The sequence below is a fragment of the Takifugu flavidus genome, chromosome 18 (genome assembly GCF_003711565.1).
Source record: "Takifugu flavidus isolate HTHZ2018 chromosome 18, ASM371156v2, whole genome shotgun sequence".
Taxonomy (NCBI): Eukaryota; Metazoa; Chordata; class Actinopteri; order Tetraodontiformes; family Tetraodontidae; genus Takifugu; species Takifugu flavidus.
In genome coordinates this window covers 5587464-5607916 of record NC_079537.1, presented here as the reverse complement: position 1 = coordinate 5607916, position 20453 = coordinate 5587464, and the positions used below count along the sequence as shown (strand labels likewise).

The 20453-nt window shown below is 44.1% G+C and overlaps 4 protein-coding genes across 6 annotated transcripts; all 4 read left to right on the top strand.

The window, feature by feature from the left end:
• Positions 1-63: 63 nt before the first annotated feature.
• Positions 64-4025, top strand: kctd13 (potassium channel tetramerization domain containing 13). The gene is made up of 7 exons (XM_057014597.1): positions 64-482; positions 742-1002; positions 1111-1280; positions 1512-1601; positions 1725-1777; positions 1885-2080; positions 2747-4025. Exons 2-7 carry the CDS (start codon positions 765-767, stop codon positions 2993-2995), a joined length of 996 nt encoding a protein of 331 aa, XP_056870577.1. The 5' UTR covers positions 64-482; positions 742-764; the 3' UTR covers positions 2996-4025.
• Positions 4026-4949: 924 nt separating this feature from the next.
• On the top strand, positions 4950-7846 carry antkmt (adenine nucleotide translocase lysine methyltransferase). Of its 3 annotated transcripts, XM_057014432.1 has the most exons (8): positions 4950-5041; positions 5209-5277; positions 5859-5915; positions 6227-6412; positions 6495-6599; positions 6686-6826; positions 6963-7013; positions 7143-7846. In XM_057014432.1, the coding sequence occupies exons 3-8, from the start codon at positions 5895-5897 to the stop codon at positions 7356-7358; spliced, it is 720 nt and encodes a 239-aa protein (XP_056870412.1). In that variant the 5' UTR covers positions 4950-5041; positions 5209-5277; positions 5859-5894; the 3' UTR covers positions 7359-7846. The 3 variants fall into 3 exon arrangements, with proteins under 3 accessions (XP_056870412.1, XP_056870414.1, XP_056870411.1); XM_057014434.1 differs by lacking the exon at positions 5209-5277 and having other exon boundaries at positions 4972-5041; XM_057014431.1 differs by lacking the exons at positions 4950-5041; positions 5209-5277 and having other exon boundaries at positions 5317-5915.
• Positions 7847-8000: 154 nt separating this feature from the next.
• Positions 8001-17235, top strand: xpo6 (exportin 6). The gene is made up of 24 exons (XM_057014429.1): positions 8001-8792; positions 9363-9453; positions 9693-9805; positions 11021-11218; positions 11446-11605; positions 11711-11788; positions 11877-12405; positions 12507-12633; positions 12725-12838; positions 12946-13050; positions 13156-13248; positions 13339-13408; positions 13505-13664; positions 13780-13872; positions 14066-14210; positions 14434-14583; positions 14675-14864; positions 14954-15109; positions 15243-15357; positions 15466-15637; positions 15718-15879; positions 15962-16060; positions 16184-16414; positions 16591-17235. Exons 1-24 carry the CDS (start codon positions 8790-8792, stop codon positions 16690-16692), a joined length of 3456 nt encoding a protein of 1151 aa, XP_056870409.1. The 5' UTR covers positions 8001-8789; the 3' UTR covers positions 16693-17235.
• A 569-nt stretch (positions 17236-17804) lies between these two features.
• Positions 17805-20451, top strand: nme4 (NME/NM23 nucleoside diphosphate kinase 4). The gene is made up of 5 exons (XM_057014435.1): positions 17805-18009; positions 18829-18959; positions 19024-19125; positions 19398-19510; positions 19614-20451. Exons 1-5 carry the CDS (start codon positions 17874-17876, stop codon positions 19741-19743), a joined length of 612 nt encoding a protein of 203 aa, XP_056870415.1. The 5' UTR covers positions 17805-17873; the 3' UTR covers positions 19744-20451.
• Positions 20452-20453: the final 2 nt, after the last annotated feature.

Sequence of the window (20453 nt, the reverse complement as noted above, 5' to 3'; positions counted from 1 at the left end):
CGGTAATGCACCAATTGGTTGTTTGTCACTCAACAATGAAACGCCACAGAAGAAGAAGAAAAGCGTAGAAGAAGAAAACGAACGATTGGACAGATGTAGTTCCGACTGACCTAGTTAGCTTAGCAACAGTGAATATTCTTTGTGTTCAGAAATGGATTTGGTCATCTCTAATTCGCAGTAGATTGCATGTTTTAATACCTAGTGTGTGTTCGTTTTGATCCCTAGATTATAAAGGGTATTGCGAGATTAAACTGTTCTTAATTATACTCGCTAACCGATAGCGACTATTATTTAGATAGAGAGTTGACGCAGGAAATGAGTCTTCGAAGCTTCACTGGGTTGTAGATTCATTTCTTTACTTTATTTCGTTAGGTTTAGCGGGTCAGATTTTTGACCTTTTTTGGCTTTTTAATATAAACGCATTTCTACCTGATTGGTTCAACTAGACTCACCCTTTAAAGCCCCCTTGGATGTTCAGTGTGGTGAGTGCAGTTAATGCTGAAAAGATGTAGCCATTGCTTGTGGTTGCATGTATATTTTCGAGATAAAACTTGTTGGGTTTTTTGGGTTTTAACAAAGACACAGTCGTGTACTAAATAGTATATTACTTGTTACACACACCGTATCTGATATCAAATTTACTTGTATTATTTGTATTTTAAAGAACGGCTATTTGTTATTTGTATTGTTCATCTATTTGTTTCAGTTCCATTCCTTTACTGTAAATGTTCTGTGTTCCAGACAGGAAGTGATTCCTCAGCCCCATGTCTGCTGAGGCGTCAGTTGGCAGTGGTGCTGCTGACTCTGCCCAGTCTACCATTTCCCAGCATGTCTTCCAGAACAGCGGCGAGTTCAGGAATCAGGGTCTGCTGGGGAGTAAATATGTCAAATTAAACGTGGGCGGCTCGCTGCACTACACCACGGTCCAGACATTGAGCAAGGAAGACAGTCTGTTGCGACGAATGTGCAATGGAATAACAGAAGTCACCACCGACTCTGAGGGTGAGTGTGTATGTATGTCTCCTGGTGAAGTTATATTTGTGTTAATGGACAAACTGTGAGGGACCAAAGATTAGGGAACATCCCAAAAATCATTTCCCTTTGGCGCAGGTTGGATCATTCTTGATCGGAGTGGCCGATACTTTGACCTTGTTTTGAACTTCCTCCGAGATGGCTCAGTACCTCTTCCAGAGGACCGCAGGGAACTGGATGAGGTTCTGAAAGAGGCCCAGTATTATCAGGTCCAAGGACTGATCCAACATTGCCTTGGTGCAATGCAGGTACATTAATTTAATATCTAGGGCTCCTGTCACTTTATTCAGTAATTAATAATTGCATATACTTGAATGCAGTACTCGTTGGTTGTGTTAAAAATGACATCATTCTGAACAGCTAATGTTGCTCTGTTGTCTGTAGATAGATTCAGTTTGCTATCACTGTAAATTTCATACAGTTTTACATGGGACACATTAGTTATGGCATATACTGTCATTCTTTATGTGTACCATCAGAAACAAAAGGATGTCTTGGAAACCGTGTGTCGCATCCCCATGATCACTTCAGCCAAAGAAGAACAGCGGATGATTGCCACCTGTAGAAAGGTTGCTTGCAAATTCCATTTAATCTCACCCTTCTCATGACTTATTTTTTCTGTTAGTGAAATTTACCTTCGGTTATTTCTGAAAGTGACTTTACTGTTTACATTTGTCTTTCTCTCGATACAGCCAGTAGTAAAATTGCAGAACAACAGAGGAAACAACAAATACTCCTACACCAGGTAACAATACTGTGCTCCTTGGCGTCCAGATAATCATTCTTTAAAAACATTTAAATTTATCTGCATGTTTGTTCTGTTTATAGACTCATTCTCTTTGTCTCAAACAGCAACTCTGATGATAACTTGCTGAAGAACATTGAACTCTTTGATAAGCTTGTGTTACGCTTCAATGGCCGCGTCCTGTTTGTCAAAGATGTGCTCGGGGACGAGATCTGCTGTTGGTCTTTCTACGGAGAAGGCCGCAAGATCGCTGAAGTGTGCTGCACATCCATTGTATATGCCACAGAAAAGAAGCAGACCAAAGTAGGTGTGATGTTATGTGATTTTTAAAAAAGCATAAAACAAAGATTTGACATTTAGATGTGCAGTTGTGGTTTACTTTGGGTTTGTTAGCTGTCCTCATTGACAACAAGTAACCACTACCATTAGTTAGATGCTGTTTTACTGTTCATCCAACCCTCCTATACTTAAATAGTTGTTATCAAGGCATTAAAATTTGTAAAGCAGGTTGCAATTTGAAGAGCTAGTCAAATGTGTGACCCGTGCTTCACTTGTACATCTCTTAAAGATCAATAATGATTGATGTATGCATACAAGCATGTGAAACACATCTATAAACTGTGACAAAGGAGTTCACATGGGTTCGTTTAGACACGTAGCCAGGCCTTTGTATGCCTCAGTAATGTGGCGCAATAAATGCATTAGGTTATAATCTTTATGTGCAACTAATTTCAGAAAGCTGTAGATGATGCTTAAACAAAGGAAGGAACCACATTGTATTTCCTGTCGGGTAGAATACAGCCACATGCTGCTAAAAGAGTCCTAAAGTGTAAACTGGTTTCAAGATTTGTGTGAGCAGGTGGTCTTTGATCAGCACTTATCAGCTTCATCGTCATCTTTTCGCCATGAATAACACCATTATGTTTTTTGTGAAACTCAAAGCTTTTCCTTTTTACATTTTTATATTAGGTCGAGTTTCCTGAAGCTCGGATCTTTGAAGAAACTCTTAATATCCTAATTTATGAGAACAGCAGGGGATCAGGACCGGGAGGCCTACACCTACTGGATTCCAGGGGTGCAGGCTCCTCTCTGGGAGCCGGCCACTCAGAAGAGGAGGGCGCTGTGGGAGGCGACAGGAGGGTGAGGCGGATCCACGTAAGGAGGCACATAATGCATGACGAAAGAGGACACGGTCAGCAGACGGTGTACAAAGACTAGCAATGTGACGTAACAAGGGACGGGGAGTGACTTGTTTTAATGATCGCAGAATGTGAGGGGCATTGCTGATCACAGTAATAGCCTGCTGGTGATTAGATGGGTGTATGTCACTGCACTAATGAGCTGGGGTGATTTGTAAATAAAAAGTGTATGGCGTTGGAGAGGCTTCTGTTTACAAGAAAATGGTGTACATTCTTTAAATAGGAAGGTACGTAATGTGAAACTGGCATAATGATTAATTTGCAAATGCTTGAGAATCTGCTGACTCGGCGTTAAAAACTCGGCCATTCTTTTCATAAGATGTTGCACTGGGAGTCATCCTGTGTGTTTGACTTGGTGTTTTTTCAGGTTGTGAAATATCTGCTGCCTTTGTCATCTCCACAGTGACATGTTTAGTTTAGATAAGTGTTAACACTGGAATGAAAATGATACGCCATTTTTTAGTTGATCTAGATTGTTGAGCAGCTCCATTTTTTTCTTTGGTTAAATTATTACTGCTGTTGCTTACAGATGTTTTTTTTTTATTATCATTGATTAATATTTATTGATACAAACCTAATTTATTGGTGGGATTTTAACAGATCTTTGTATGAATTAGTGCTCATGTGAGTTCAATTTTTTTTTGTACTACTGTGATGCACTCATTAGTACAGTTTGGATGTTGAATTTAATTACCGTACTTAACATCGATCTTACATTTCAGTTTTTCAGTGTTTCAGGAGGTACCAATGAATTTGAATCGTACTCTGAGCCATGATTGTTCACGTCATCGTACCCAGTGGTATTTGCACAAATTGATTGGCAGTCCTTTAAAGGCAATTAATGCTGGGTGGAAATTTTCCTCAGGGAGAGGATGCACATTGTCTTTCTAATATTCACCAATATTTCCTTCTGTATTAAAATTGTTGGATGAGAGCAATATGTATCTCAGACCATTTGTAAGATCAACTTGGAATATTGAAATATGCACTAATATAACTTGCGTCCAATGATGGTCATGGGAATGTTCTGAATAAATTGTGAAAACCAACCTAGTCTTATTTTTTCCCCCTAAAATATTAAAAACATCCTTAAACACAATGGTCTAAAAAATATGTCATAGTAAATGTATAAACTCGCTTTGATTCACACTGTGGAAGTGTATTTATGCTTTTTTTCCCCCAAGTTATCCAAGTGGGGGGGTTTTAAATTATTTTTACTAAATACAGACGATGGCGCATTAAGCGGAAGCGCGTGTTGCCGGTGTCTGACGTCACTTCCGGCGAGGTTCACCCACGCCAAAACAAACCATCAGGTTGCAGTTATCTGCAGCTTTCTGATGTTTCCAATGCAGCTGATCTGTTGTTATAGAATCACCTAGCTAGCATCCATTTGCAACATTTATGATGCCTAATGGATCAATATGAAACTCAGTGAGATTAAGTTGCTGTGACAGGATGCCACCTTTTCAACTTTAGAGTGACCAGCAGTCTGCTGATAAAGAAGAATTCTACACTTGCACTGGCATTAAAGTAAACAGAAAAACACACGTGTAGTGGCATGAAGACATGGTTTTGTATGTTCAATATGAAAGAACTCAACTGTCTTTAGAGCCCTGACTTTGGCACCAGTGAGATGAACTGGTGTGGCGATGATTGTTAAACGGGTCCCGTTATTCAACATCATACCTTGGAAACAAAATTTTGGATTTGAAAACAGAAGCACATTTTTTCCAGGAATTCTGTTGCCAGCATGAAAGTGTGACCGATTGATGAAAAACATGTAAAAATTCTTTTAGTGCGAGTGGTTTTTGTGTGTGTTTAAAAACAGTGCATCCATATACCGTTTATTTACTAACCGATTTTCAGTGAAGATATTAATAATATCCACTTTTAATATTGTGGGTTTTTTTTGTCTTAGTCACATCATTTATTAATAATAATAATTACAATGTGTGTTTTGATGCAGGCAAACCATCGGTAGAGAAATGTAAGAAAATCAGAAAGGAGAGAGAGGCAGAGGAAGAACTTGCCGAACTCGATCTCGACAACATAATTCCCATAGAAGGTAACATTTTATTTGGTAGATAAATGGAATGAGGGATCACAAACATATTCATATAATCACATAATTAGTGTTTGAGATTACTTTGACTTGTGCTGAAGTCTAGAGTTCATTAATGATAATTATGCCTGCATCAACGGTGAACGCGCTCATAACCATACTTGTCTCAGGTCGACCTACTCGCAGACGAGCAAAGGCATCTCAGAAGCAACAGGAACCTTGAACCTCTACATACAAATGTATCCTCTCCCCCGCCTTATGATGAGGAAATGGATCGCCCTGTTAGACACTCTCTGATAATACTGACAGCAACTGAGTCCATCTTGTGAAAGCTTTGAGGCAACTTGGACATTAATTATATTGGACATTAATTAGTTATATTTGAATGTTGGACTCTACAGGTTTACAATGATAATTCAGTAGAAATAATTACATACGTACACTGTTATGAGCGTGTTTTATTTCATACGCACTGTGTTCTAGTTTAATTTTTACTCCACAAATGATTGACTGATGTTAGTAGCCAAATGAGTGCTTTCTGTAAAAGACAAAGTAAGTAGTTTTTAAGTAAGCTATGAACAAAAAAATTAAATTACAATTTGATGGTTAATCGACGTAGTCTGCGGAACTAATGTAGCGAAGCAGCGAATATCCGGAATGTTTTGCAGACGGACAGGTTCAGCAGTATGACTTGTCCGCCGTCACTGAAATGCAGATCAACCTCCGGTCAACTTGGGGTTTTTGTCAAGGACTCAGAATTAATGTATTTTGTTTTTAAATTCTGTCCTATCATCATGAGCGTTTTATTTTTCTTTAATAGTCGGACTGTGGCAACGTCTGGACACGTAATAACTGCATGTCTGTGACCCTCGGCGAGGTATCAACGTACCAAAATATGATTCACACATATTATACGACAAAAAAAAATCTGCTGTTATTAATGTGTCATTAAATGTCACTGGATATAGCTATTAACATATTCGCTATACTATCTTAAAAAATGTATACACATTAGTCCTGCAACTCTGTTTACTAATATTGAAAATAGACTGGATTGTTACGGTGTTTTTTCTTTTTAATTGCTTTTAAATTTAATCAAGATTATAATCAACACAGAAAATGATGTATGAGTGGCCCATCTCTCCAATTTTGGCATTCATTCTCCCCCTTTGACCTTACATAATGTAGTTTGACACCCAAATACACGAACCAATGGATGATGACACATCAGAACAGGCCTTTGCTGAGCTCCAGAGCAGAAACCTTGGTGGTTGGGGTCTTGCCCAGATAGGTTTTGGTACTGGGCTTGCAATATATGCAATGTGGGTGGGAATCCTACAGCCTGGCTTCAGAAAAGTCCCACTGAAACTGCAGGTATGCAGCTCTAAGTGTCAAACCCAAATCCTTCTAAAGTGTTAGAGAATTTTTTATTTATTTTTTTGCTTTTTTTTTGCAGGTCCCATACATTCCTGCCAGCAAAGCTCAAGTAGATAATGTGATGACACTGCTGAAAGGCCGAAATGGAGGTCTTGTGGATCTGGGCTCTGGCGATGGCCGTATTGTGAGTATAAACAGGATATTTGGGGGGAAAAAAGACTGTTCTTGCAGCTGTTCAAGTTCTTCACTGCAGTTATTTTAACCCAAAAGGTGCTGGAAGCCAGTCGGCGGGGCTTCTCTCCAGCTGTTGGCTACGAGCTCAACCCCTGGCTGATCTGCTTGTCCCGTTTTCATGCATGGAGAGCAGACCGTCATGAGAAAGTCTCGTTCCGACGGGAAGATCTCTGGAAGGTTTGATTTTGGCTTGATGTCCAAGAGGCCAGAGCTGCAGTTACTAATGTCTTGGTCTCAGTCAGACAATAAAACTTTACATTTATTTTATTAAATGTTTTCAGTTTATACATCCAGTGTATTGCTGTTTTTACAGGTCGACTTGACAGAATGCAAGAATATAACTGTGTTTCTCGCTCCCAGCGTGGTGAGACCTACTTATTCTTATAGTTTTTTATTTTCTTAGTTACTGGTAGTCACAGAGTGTTTGTTAGTCAGCGTTTTTAGCTGAATGGGACAGAATCTGAATCAGCTATTGATTCTCTTGTGTGTCTAGCTGTCTTTACTGCAGCAAAAGTTGCAGGATGAACTCCCCGATGACGCCTTGGTCGTAGCCGGCCGTTTCCCCTTCCCTGACTGGGCACCCTGCAGGGTGGAGGGATGTGGTGTGGACAGAGCCTGGGCATACAACATGCAGGCGCAGAGGCGACGCACCCTGGGGGGAAAGGGCAACCTCGCCACAGCAGAAGAGAAGAGTGGGCCATCTGTTTGAAGCGTAAGAAACGTATCCAGTCTTGGATAAACGCTGCTTATGAACTCGGTGCTTAAAAGACATAAATTAACGGAAATACTGAGAAAGTTTGATGTGACCAGGTGTGCTTCATGAGGGTCTCTATAATCACGCAGACACTTTTAATTAATTATAGCTGAAGTTCATTCATTTTAATCTATTGTCAATTCACTTATTTTACGATTTTGCCACTTTTATTAGCCGTATCTATCCTTCTGTGGCAGTGTTGGGCATCTTCACACACCTCTGCAGTCAGGAATGACAAATGTTTGCATTTTATCAAACAGCTTCTTGTTTTGTTAGAAGTGGACATAACAAAAGCAGTCCATGGTAATGTGGAAAAATGTGTTGAGCAATAACTTCCTCTGCGTGTTTTATGTAATATTTAAGTGCACCTGCAATATTTAAATGTATATCTAATGTACATTGCCGATTTATTGATGGCTGTAATAAAGTTGGTGTTTCATACATCCCTCTGCCATGTGTAATAATTTTGATTGCATAACAAAAAAAGGTTCACAAGGCTATTGTGGTTGCTCTTTTCGGGTGCTTGACAAACCGGGCACGATGCTTTTACTGCTGTAACCGACTTGACTCAAGCGGTTTGGGCCGGTTGATGTTTGCTGCTAAAGAGGAAGTTGCGAAGCAAATCCTGCAACTAGCGAGCTAGCTGTATGTCAGAGCCGCCCTAAACGATGAAAAGGGGAATAACAGCAACAGACGCGTATGGTATTATGTGCTTAGTGTCGTCCTTTTGTTTTGCATAATTGAGCTAGGTGTGCATAGTCACCAGCGTTGAAACTGCAAACGGTAAATGCATGTTGTGACTAGCAGTCACAGAAGCATGTCAGTGGTTGACAGCTAAACTAGCTAACGAAAAATAATACCTTCATCCTTCTAGAAACGCTAACGAGTTAGCCATCCGCTAGCTACTAGGTAGCACACCCCCTAAAAAAACCGCTTAGCGTAATAACAAAACTAAAATTGAAATTTTGTCCTGTGCGTTGGTGAGTGTAGGACATATCAAAAATAGTTTTTATTTATAGTTTTCGCGGTGATATTTATTCCATGGGAGAATGCAGCTAACATATCAGTTCCAATTAGCGGACTCAATGTTAACGCCGAGTCTATATACTTAGTAAGCGGAAACGCGTTTTTAACCAAGAAGGGCGATATCGTTTCGGCTTTAGGCGTTGTTGTTGCCGACAAATTCAACGTCGTCAGCCTCTGATAGGTATTCGTGTGAAGGGTATCGACCCCAGCAGGCGAGCTGACCATGATGAGCCACCCCTGCGTTAGCCAGCAACATCTTAGCTAACCTCAGAATTGTCTAGCTCGGCAGCTAATGTTGGCTTGTTATTGCACATAAACCAAGACTGAGTGACTTGAGGAAGACGCCTGGGCCAATTAAACATGGTGAGTACTGTTTAATTGTGTTTATTTACCCATTTTTAGGATCGATCTGTCTTAATTACCTCCGCCGTTCTGGGTTTATACGCATGGGATTCTGATCATTCGAATCGTGCGATCTGCCTGAGATCAGTCATTAAAGCTGTCCACTCTGTGTGCACGAGTGCCTCGTATACCAGTAAACTCATGTCACGGGATGGCAGTGGCCAGGTATTCCCCAGGTCTTTGGGCCATTTCGCACGATAAGTCGCCCATTTTGCCGAGCCGAATATTTGCTCTGAGTTGCGTCTCGTCTCAGCAAGTTGCGGCTCATTTCAGGAATTCAGACCCGCCTGGCGCAGGAGCTCCTCTATAAAACCTAATGTCCTGCTCCTAAATTGAGAACTGCGGCCTGACCGTTGATGCAGCGGGTTTGTTTTTAGCACAGCATGTGGAAAACTCTCCAAGATGATGCATAAGAAGGGCCGCATGTCTTCAACTGACTGGGCTCGTCCACGTCTTGAAATGAATAAATGTGCGTTTTGGGGGGGGTTTCTTGATTGAACCAGCCTGAATGTGATTGTCTTTGCCCATTAGGCATCAGAGGAGGCATCTCTGCGTGCTCTGGAGAGCCTGATGACAGAGTTCTTCCACAGCTGCACCACGAACGAGAGAAAGAGAGAAATAGGTAAATGCGTCACTTCCTCAACCACTATTTTACAGCCCGGGTCTGTGTGTTTTTGCCGTCTCAAACCAGCTTCAGGTTGGGTTATTAATTTACACCCCCCCCCCCCCCCCCCCAGCACATCAGTGTCGCCTGTGACGTTTCAGTTGCATTGATGTTGCTTCCTCATTCGTTAAATTCATTTTATTTCCTCTGCTGATGATTCCGTCTTGCATCTCATGCCCACTTCCTTCTTCCTGCAGAGGAGCTGCTGAACAATTTCGCTCAGCAGAACGGAGCGTGGCGCCACTGCCTCTTCTTCCTCTCCAACACCCGCAATGAGTACGTCATGATGTACAGCCTCACAGTATTTGAAGTAAGTTATGCACGCGGGGGTGCTTATTCAGGGTTCTTCTACGCTTCCACGAACAGAAAATAGACATTCGGAGAAAGTTTGGTTTCAGTGATAGAGGAAGCAAACCAGACGACTTGCTCTGCTTTTGTTTTAGTCCCTCACTGAGTCTGCTCATGAGACAGAAACACAACTTTTTCAAAATGCTTAATTTCTCTCTTTGCTGAGTTTCCTTTAAACGGATTTCAACGCAGACATAAAATAAAGAAACAGCGTGACGTGCACTGATCAGGCATAAACACTGGCAGGTAATTATCTTCTTATTCTGGGATATATTGGGGAACAGATGCACATTTAGTCCTCAGCGATGTTGTTGGAGAAAGGTCAAGTGGCTGGTATTTGTCCAATCTGGTCCAGGACCAGTGGTGAACGGCAGCAGGCTGGTCCAGCCCGGCTTCTGGAGCTCAAACTGCTAAACGTTCCAACTGGTTGTGGTAGAAGAGTCAGGACGGGCGGTGCTGACCCGTGGCCACCCTCAGAAGTGCCACCAATGTGCCCGTGAGCTTTAGGATTGAAGACGGACCGATGGAAGAAGGTGGCCTCGCCTCTTTATCATCCAGTCACATCAGGACCAGCGCTGACCTGGGGAGCACGTGACACCCTGATGCATCATGGGAAGTAACCAAGCCGGGAGAGGCAGCTTGATGCTGTGGGTGGTGTCCTGCTGTCGTGTTGGACGCCTACCTGAGCATTGCTGCCGACCGGGTTCACCCTGTGAAGGAGACAGTTTTCCCTGGTGGCTGTGGCCTCTCAGCAGAATTATGAGATGTTGACTTGGCCTCCAAATTCCCCAGATCTTAATCCAAAGGATCTGTGGGATCTGCTGGACAATCAGGTCCAAACCAGGGTGGTCCCGTCTTGAGATCTGCTGCTCATGTCTTGGCACCAGTTATCCCGGCAGCCCCAACCCATGTACGCTAGCAGCACATTATTAGGCAGGTGATCCGGTCAAGCCTTAGCTGGTTGAGATCAACAATATCGTTTTGGTTTGTGGTTTGTTTTTGCTATTTTTATGGTGTTTTTTTTATTTATTTGAGCTTCTGCGACAGTTTAAAAGTGCAACGTGTTTTTGCATCATTAGCCAGATGGCTCATTAGTCACCTGCATTCACCATTACCACGATTATTAGTGTCCTTCATATGGACACAGCCTTCAGACCTCCGGTTCTTTTACTTCCAGAACCTCGTGAACAAGATGTGGATCGGCGTCGCCTCACAGGACAAGATGGAAATCCGCAGCTGCCTGCCCAAACTCCTGCTGGCCCAGCACAAAACGGTTCCTTATTTCATCCGTAACAAACTCTGCAAGGTCATCGTTGACATCGGCCGCCAGGACTGGCCCATGTTCTACCACGACTTCTTCACTAACACGCTCCAGGTACGTCCCGCTTGTGGTTTCCTCCCCCAGAAAAAGGATTTTCACTATCCTGCCATCTTGGCTGCAGCTCATCAGACCTAATAACAGGAGAATATTAAGTAGAAAAGTAATAAATTTGCACAGGAAATTGTCTCACCACATGCCTCTTACAGCGGCTCCTTTTGCCCTCTAATGATTACGTAACAAGGAAAAACTTAATCGGCGTTCCATCTGTGTCCCTCTGCCAGCTGATCCAGTCTCCAGTTCTGGCTCAGCTGGGGCTGGTGATGCTGAAAACCACGTCGGAGGAGCTGGCGTGTCCCCGAGAAGACCTGAGCGTGGCCAGAAAGGACGAGCTGCGCAAGCTGCTGCTGGAGCAGGTGCCGACGGTGCTCGGACTGTTGACAGGTGAGGCGTTCACCGCCACGTCGGCCGCGTCCTTTATCAAAGATGGCAGACGGGTAACGCCGTCCTTGTGTCGGAGGAGAGTTTTAGGCTCAGACTTGTCTGCAGGTATCCTCGAGACCTACTGGGACAAACACAGCATCATCGCCTCCACCCCTCCCCCCTCGCCAACCTCAGGGGAAAGCGGTGAGTCCGTCGGCACATGCACGTGTAAACCCGGGTTGCCGGCGATGCGCTGAGGGTCACTGATGTTTCTGTCTCCTCCACCTGCCAGTGGAGCTGCTGGGCACTCTGTTCCAGGGCAGCCAGTACTCAAAGCTGCTCTGCCAGCCGATGGCGGCGCTGGACGGCGAAAGTCAGCAACTCTGCTGCCTCGTCCTGGAGTGTTTGGCTCACCTGTTCAGCTGGATCCCTCTGTCCACAAACATCACCCCCACCCTGCTGGCGTCCATCTTCCACTTCGCGCGCTTCGGCTGTGACCTCAGGGCGAAAGAGAAAACGGGCTTGTTCATCTCCAACTCTTCCTCCACCAACGGACAGCTCAACGCCGGCACAGCGCCGCCTGTTTTAAACGGCGGCGGGCAAAACGAGCAGCAGGGCAGGGACGGCAAGGTGGACCGGGCACGGCTCGGCGTCCTCGCCATGACGTGCGTCAACGAGCTCGTGTCAAAGAACTGCGTGCCGATGGATTTCGAGGAGTACCTGCTGCGCATGTTCCAGCAGACCTTCTTCCTCCTGCAGAGGATGACACGAGAGAACAACGCTCACACGGTCAAGAGCCGCCTGCAGGAGCTGGATGAGAAGTACGGGCCCGGCCCCCCTCTAAGACGCCCCCCCCTCACCTTTACCTGTTCTGCTGAAACGTTGCCTGAATCCCACCTTTGTTGGTCTGTCTCTCCACCAGTTACTTGGAGAAATTCACCGATTTCCTGCGCCTGTTTGTCAGTGTTCATTTGAGGCGGATTGAGGCCAGTCCTCAGTTTCCAATTGTAGAGTTTCTCGCCCTGCTCTTTAAGTACACCTTCAACCAGGTAATGTAGCTCACCGTCAATGTTTATTTTCTTAATATAAAGTCCATTACCGCATGCAAACCTTTCCTAACGATGTGCTCATTTTTACCAGCCCACCCATGAAGGCTACTTTGCCTGCTTGGATATCTGGAGTATCTTTTTGGATTTTCTAACAACCAAAATCAAGAGCAGACTTGCTGACAGAGAGAGTGTTCTGAATAGGTACCTTGATTCATCCGCTTTGTAAGACTGTCTGAAATATAAAATGGATGCCCTCTGTGGGATATCCTGGTCCTGAATGGGATGTTTATGGATTTGTGCTTGGACAGGTACAAAGATGCCTTAGTTCTTCTTTTAAGGGAAGTTTTGAATCGCATCCAGTTCAGATACAACCAGGCCCAGTTGGAAGAGTTGGATGATGAAACTCTGGATGACGATGTGAGAACATTTGACACGGTCACAACAGCTGTCGCCACCAAATTCCTAAAACTTCAGTGTAAATTCTTCTTTCTTTTTTTTTGTTTTGCAATGGGGTAACTATAGCAACAGACAGAGTGGCAGCGGTACCTGCGTCAGAGTCTGGAGGTTGTTGCCAAGGTGATGGAGTTGCTTCCCTCCCATGCGTTCTCCACCTTGGTAAGTTGTGGATGTTTCTAAAGTGTGCGTCAGTTTTGTTTTCCTGTTCTCCACTTTGTCAAATCTTCATAATCTGTCTTCTCCCTCAAGTTTCCTGTCCTCCAAGAAAACCTGGATGTTTACATGGGTCTGCAGCAGTTCATCGTCACCACCGGCACAAGTAAATCCCCGTCTTTATAGATTTCTTCTCCAGTTCTTATTATCCATGTAGACTTTGGCGGCGGTGATTAACGCACGTGACGTGCTCTTCACTCAGGTCGGAGGCTCAACATTTCTGCAGAGAATGACTGCCGCCGACTCCACTGCTCTCTCAGGGACCTGAGCTCTCTCCTCCAGGCCGTGGGGCGCTTGTCCGAGCATTTTATCGGGGAGGTCTTTGCCGCACGCTTTAGCGACGCCGTGGCCGTGGTGGAGAGGTCAGTCGCCTAATAAGAATAACAGTTTGGTTTTATTGGTGGTAAAAAGCTCCAGATTCTATGTTTTTATCTAATGTGTGGTGACAGCGGCGTCTGATGAGTCTGTGTTTGTCAGGTTGGTGAAAGTGACGTGTTATGGCTCCCAGACCAACCTTTACGACCTGGAGACCGCCGTGCCTTCTGTGCTCAAGCCAGACCTCATCGATGTGTAAGTAGAAAAGGCTTAGATGGCAGCCCTGAACCGACACCTTGCTGATCACAGAGTGAGGACCGGGTGTGAACGATTAGTATTTACACAAGGTCCTGATTCTACATCCTCCTTTCCTTCCTGTCATCTGTCAGCGGTCGCAAAGCTTGCGTGATTCGGATTTCAACTTGTCGCGTTTGTGTGTTTTTTACAGGCATGCACAGGCACTCGCTGCTCTGCAGGCCTACTGCCACTGGCTGGCCCACTTCTACAGCGAGGTGCACAGTCAGAACCAGAGCCAGTTCATCAGCCTCATCACATCCGCCATCGATGCGAGCAGCCCGCTCATCACAGCTAAGGTAGACCGGCCCGTGTTTCAGGGGGGTGATTTGTTCGGACTCTTTTGTCACTTCGTTTTATCGGTTAACACCTCGATTGATTATTTGCGTCTCCATTTTGGAGTAACTTATCAGGAACTGATCGATACTTAAAAGTAGACTTTTTCAGGACACCTGGCTTGAAATGTGAGTAAGATTTAAGCAAGATTGTGCTTCTAAACCATATTTTGTCGTTTTTATTTAGGTACCAGAGAAGTTGCTGCTGTCCTCATGCCACCTGCTGGTTTCCATCACCTCCACTGTGCGGCCCGTGTTCTTGGTGACTTTAACAGCCGTGCAGAACATTTTCAATCTCATAACAACAGAGGGTCAGAGTCACAGACTTCCCCAAGAGGTAGAGGTTTATATTTCAGGACTAAAATGACATTTAAGAATAGTCCTACAGTCCAATCAGCCTTATCTGATATGTGTGCCGTCTCCTACAGGCTCACAGATTGGTGTGCAGGGCTTTGTCCAACATGTTGCTGCTCCCATGGCCAAACTTGCCAGAGAACGAGCAGCAGTGGCAAACCCGCTCCAGCAGCCACTGCAGCCTGGTGGCAGCACTCACCCGGGAATACCGTCTTCTGAGGGGGACGGTGAACATTCCTCCAAGGCAAACCGATCTCAACAACAGTCAGTAGATTTATTTCCTTGCCCGGTCTGACCATCGTAGCGATGGCCGTCTGCTCTGACCGTTCTCTCTGTTTGCTGCTCCCCGGCAGTGAAAGCAGTCATACAGCAGACCCTGCATGTACTCAGAGACTTGGTCGACAGCATCTCCGGGGAATCCACCAAATCGCGTCAGATTTGTTATCAGAGTCTGCAAGAGTCCGTGCAAGTGTCCCTCAGCATTTTCCCGGTGTTTATTCAGCAGCCAGGTCAGTATCGCTCTCTTGATGTCTAAGAAACAGCCACAGATGTGGCAGAAAAAGATGTCATTCTGTATCGACCAGCTCAGCATTATGGGTTTTAAACTGTGCCTGTGGGGCGACTGATGTTTCTCTCTTCCAGAAGTGACAGATGAGATGTTGGCCTTCTTCCTGACACTCTTTCAGGCTTTGAGAGTCCAGATGGGCGTCGCCTTCACGGGACAGATTATCCATACATTTCTCAGCATGTTCACCAGGTTTGTTTATATGATAATTAATGCTTTTATTAACGGTGTTATTAGTATTTTGGAGTGTAGATGTAGATTTGTCACGATAGCTGATGGACTGTGACTCGTGTGCTGCAGGGAACAGCTGGCAGCCAGTATTTTGCAGGAGGGCAGTGCAGGATGTCGAGTGGTGCAGAAGTTCCTGAAAATCCTGCAGGTGGTGGTTCAAGAGCCGGGCCAAGCCTTCAAGCCTTTCCTGCCCAGCATCCTCTCTCTGTGCATAGAGCAGGTTTACCCGATTGTGGCTGAGGTCAGCTGGTGTTTTACACTCTGGTTTGTTTCTTGTCCAGGCTGGGTTTTATAAATCCTTTATAATCTCGTCTTCAACAGAGATCTTCCCCTGATGTCAAGGCAGAGATGTTTGAGCTATTATACCAAATACTTCATCAAAATTGGAGGTACTTCTTTAAAAATTCAGTCTTAATAACTGTGCAAAGAGGAGCTTCCGAGGATACCATGGAAAATGAAGCCCAGTTCACCGCTGCCATGCAGGTAAGTGGACACAGCTTCTCTGTTCTGTCTTTCGTCCTTTTTCTTCTAATGCTTTTCTTTCTGACCTGTTACACTTTTACAGGCCTTTGGACAGTCTTTCCTACAGCCTGACATCCACATCTTTAAGCAGAACCTTTCCTATTTGGAGTCATTAAACAGCAAACACAAGCTGTACCACAGGGTAAGTCGAACATGAGCTTGAAACCAGTTTTCATGGGAATAATTTTAATTTAAAAAAAAAAAAAAAAAGAAGTGGGTCTGGACTTCAGACAAGAGTAGTTATGGCTTCATTGTCATCCTGTAGAAGCTCTTCAGGACCTCGATGCTCTTCCACTTCATCAATGTGCTGCTCCAGGTGCTCCTCCACAAAAGTCACGACCTCCTACAGGAAGAAATAACCGTGGCCATTTACAATATGGCCTCAGTCGACTTTGATGCCTTCTACTCAGCCTTCATGCCGGAGTTCCTCAACGGCTGCCAGGGCGTGGACACCAACCAACGAGCTGTTCTGGCGCGCAACTTCAAGCTTGAACGGGTAACGTGATTTCTTGAATAAAACCTCACAATGGACAGCTTTATGAGTACATGAAACGGATCCAGAGTGCTTTAACCAGTCTAAAAATGTTTAAAAAATGTTTTAAAACTCTCATTACACTGGATCAGATTTCCAGTCGGATTCATCAGCTGTCAAATGTTCTCTCCCTGCTCCAGGACCTGCCCTCCTTCACTCAAAGCGTGCAGCGGCTGGTGAACGACCTTCGCTACTACAGACTGTGTAACAGTAGTTTGCCCACTGGTACCATTAAGCTATAGCACCATGACTGCTTGAACCAGTCGTAATAACAAAGACTGCCTGTGACGACCACGTCTCTCCACACTCCTCCAGCTCGGCTTCAATCTGCCTATTTCAGTAGTAGGAAGGAATGACATGCACTGTTTTGATTGAATTACAGGAGGTTGAGGATGCTGCTGATATTTTTTTCTTTTGTTTCTACTGTAGAAGGTTGGCTCCTAATTATTTTTTAAAAGTTTCTCGTCCCCGATATGTGTCGCCAGTGATGATATGGCAAAAAACACACAAAAAAAAACTGGTCTGCCGGCAGCTTTTGCCCAGACCTGGAGCAGTCTGAGCCGGGCCTTCTTTCCCACGCCTCTGCACCGAAGCTGAGCTGGGACTGAGCACTTTCAACTCATTTTGAGTTTTTTAAAATGCTTTTATTCATTTTGCCTTTAATGTTGTTTTTTTCTTTTTCTGGATCTCCAACGGAGATGGACAGTCAACTTAAAGTCTTTCATATCATTCCATTCTGACAAAACGGCTTAAAATGTTTTATAATAAAAATTAAAAAAAATCAACCTGGTGTTATTCCATTATTGTCTTTTGTGATTGTTGTATAGATCATTAACAGTAGTTTGCATTCTGTGTTTTTCCCATGAAGTGGATAATATTACTCCAGTTAAGGGGGTTTCTATAGTAAATTAAACAAATATGTTAATGTAATTTATCAATTATAAAGTGTGAACATCCCTTATAGGTATCGAAGATACAGGAGATAATGTTTAAGCATTTATAATGTTTAAATTAGGGAAGCAGCACTGATGTCATCATGCTAAATATAAGTTTTCCTTGAAAAACTTTTTTTACTGCAGCAGTGATTATTTCAGGCCAAAAATACAGTAAAGATATCTTAAAATCGTAAAGGATACGATTTCCGTCCATAATTTGTTTATTTACATTTGTTTATTTAGTCTGCTTTATTCTCTTTAAACAGCTCAACTTGTAACCAGTAGCAGAAGGTAACAACTGCAGGAACGACTGGAAAACGCATGAAACGTGGTGGAGTCAGACTGGGATCACTGGAGTTAACCCAGCTTGACTGACCGCCGGGGTCGGGCGGGGGCGACTCGTGAGTTTTGTTTGTGATCGGCTGCTTCCAGGCAAAGCAGAGTAACAGACAGACTGACAGACTGACTGACAGACTGCGCATCTAAACATGGTCGTGCTGCTGAAACGCTGCTTTTCCCTGGTCTCCCATCAGTTTTGTCCATGGAATCACAGACCACCGGTTGCTGGGTTTCCCACCGTCCTGCGTTACGCGCACAGAGCAGCCGCGTACAGGAACTTCTCCAGTAAGTGACTCTTTGATTTGTTTTGTTTGTTTGTTTTACTTTTGAGTGGTTTGATTTAAACTGTATAAATGTTCAGTGTGGAACCTCGTCAACTTCATGACAATCAAACTAAAACGAGATCCCTGCCTCGGATGCGTGGGGGAAATATTAGAATTACTCCTCCAGGAGATATTTCGGCATAAAACTTCTCAACCATGACCGGGTCCATCGCGTTCAAATATTTGTTCCCCAAACCCGCGGGGGTCATGAACTGGAAATGGGTTAGAGGGCCAGGTGACAGTGCTCACAGTCATTGACCCGCGGTGTGCGTAACGGGGTCCGAACCTGCATCGTGCGTAACTGAGACGTACTGGCGCAGCCGTGTGCGCGCAGCCTAATTGAAGACGTGCGTTCATTCATTGGGTCCTGCAGACATTCTGTGTGTGTGTGTGTGTGTGTGCGTGTGTGCGTGTGTGTGTGTGTGTGTGTGTGTTTACAGTACACAATGACGCGTGTGAGTTTATTTACTCACGAACTGCTGCTCCAGTGCATGTTCACAGTTTCAAACTTGTGTTTTATTTGTGTTAATGTTCAATTTTAAAGCCAGATCGTCTAAAACATATTTAACCTACAACTAGATTGATTAAATGACTAATTTCCGCGGACATCATCAGGAAAAAGAAAATGTATAGGTTCAAAAACGCAGCGGAGCCGACGAGTCCTATGTAAAAATAAAGACAAATACAACATGTACCACATTGTCTTTGTCGGCATTTCTTTTTACATAGGCAGTACATATTTTTATTTCCGTATGACATCATGTGTCCGGGTCCCATGCAGGTCATCCGCCGGAAAAGGAGCGGACTCTGATTGTGGTGAAGCCCGACGGCGTTCAGCGGCGCCTTGTTGGGCGGATTGTTCAGAGGTTTGAGCAGCGTGGCTTCAAGCTGGTCGGCCTGAAGCTTCTGCAGGTATGAAGACAAAATCAAACTTTTTAATCCCCCCTAAAGTCCTCTGACAGCCTCTGTGATGAAGGTGTCCGAGGATCTGCTGGCTCAGCACTACCAGCAGCTGAGGTCGAAGCCATTCTATCCAGACCTGGTGCAGTACATGACCTCGGGGCCCGTGGTTGTCATGGTGAGTGGCTCTCTTGTTCCGATGCTCCCTTCGTTCTGCTTCTTTCAAGGTACTTTCCTTCTGGTTATGCTGACACAGGCCTGCTCAGCTGACCCTAAATGTAATATTCTCATATTAACCTATTGTTATTATTGATAATGTGTCACTATCGGTATTTTCACTTTTACGCACAGATTCTGAGCACGAAAAATTAAACATATCAATGCTGTTTTCATATTATACGATCCTTATGCTTTATTTTATCTTATATAAAAAATAAATGTCTTAAATAGGCGTGGGAGGGGCATCAAGTGATCCAGTCATCGCGGAAGATGGTTGGACATACGAACCCTGCAGAAGCTCAGGCGGGCACGGTTAGAGGAGATTTCAGCCTTCATGTCAGCAGGTGATGCCGGGTGTTGTTATCTGTGCATGTGTCACGCGTTTCTGGATTATATGTGAACATTTTCTGACGAGGTTGTCGTTAATCACGTGACACTCGGTCGCAGGAACGTGGTTCATGCCAGCGATTCACCAGAGGGGGCGCTGCGGGAGCTACAGCTGTGGTTCCAGGGACAGGAGCTCCTGAACTGGGACTGCGTCGACCAGTTCATCACTTGTGAAGATATTGGGAAGTAAAAGCTAAAGGCGAACCATCTCCTGCTGCTCAGGACGGACGGATGGACAGACAGACCGACCGACCGGCCCCTGCCTTTCACTCTGTGCAAAAATTAAAGGATAATACCTCAGGAAATGATCTTAAACACTCACAGAAGCAACTGTGAAGATATTCCGCCTCAAGTATACAAATTAAACTTATATTTAATCACTCCTTAATTTCTCAGGCATGATATAAGAAAATTTATCTTTTATCTAAATCGTCATGGCTGTAGTCTTGGAAATAGAGATTTAATAACATATTCTACCATTGTATGAAGAAATTAAGTTTGAAATAAGCTAATTTCATAGGTGCTATCCTCATTTATGCTGAAATGACTGAATCTAACATTTCAACCATGTGAAATTACTACTTTACAGAGAGCAGACCTTTAATACAACTGATCAGTTTTTACACAATAATGGACCTCTGCAGAAGTTGTGGAACCTGCTGCTGTCATCATTCACATGCCTTCAAGCTTCTGGTGCTGATGAGCTTTGGAAACATTTCAGAATTCATGTGTGTCACTAAGAACATGCTTTGATGTGGGGGGGGTTTTCCCCCCCTATAAATCACCATTTTTAAATGTTGAACCCTGCTCATTATAATCCTCTGGTTCAGTAAGGCATAAAACAGCAGCGCAGCAGTATTTTTCTACATTACATTAATAAAAGCACAAGAAACAGCAATC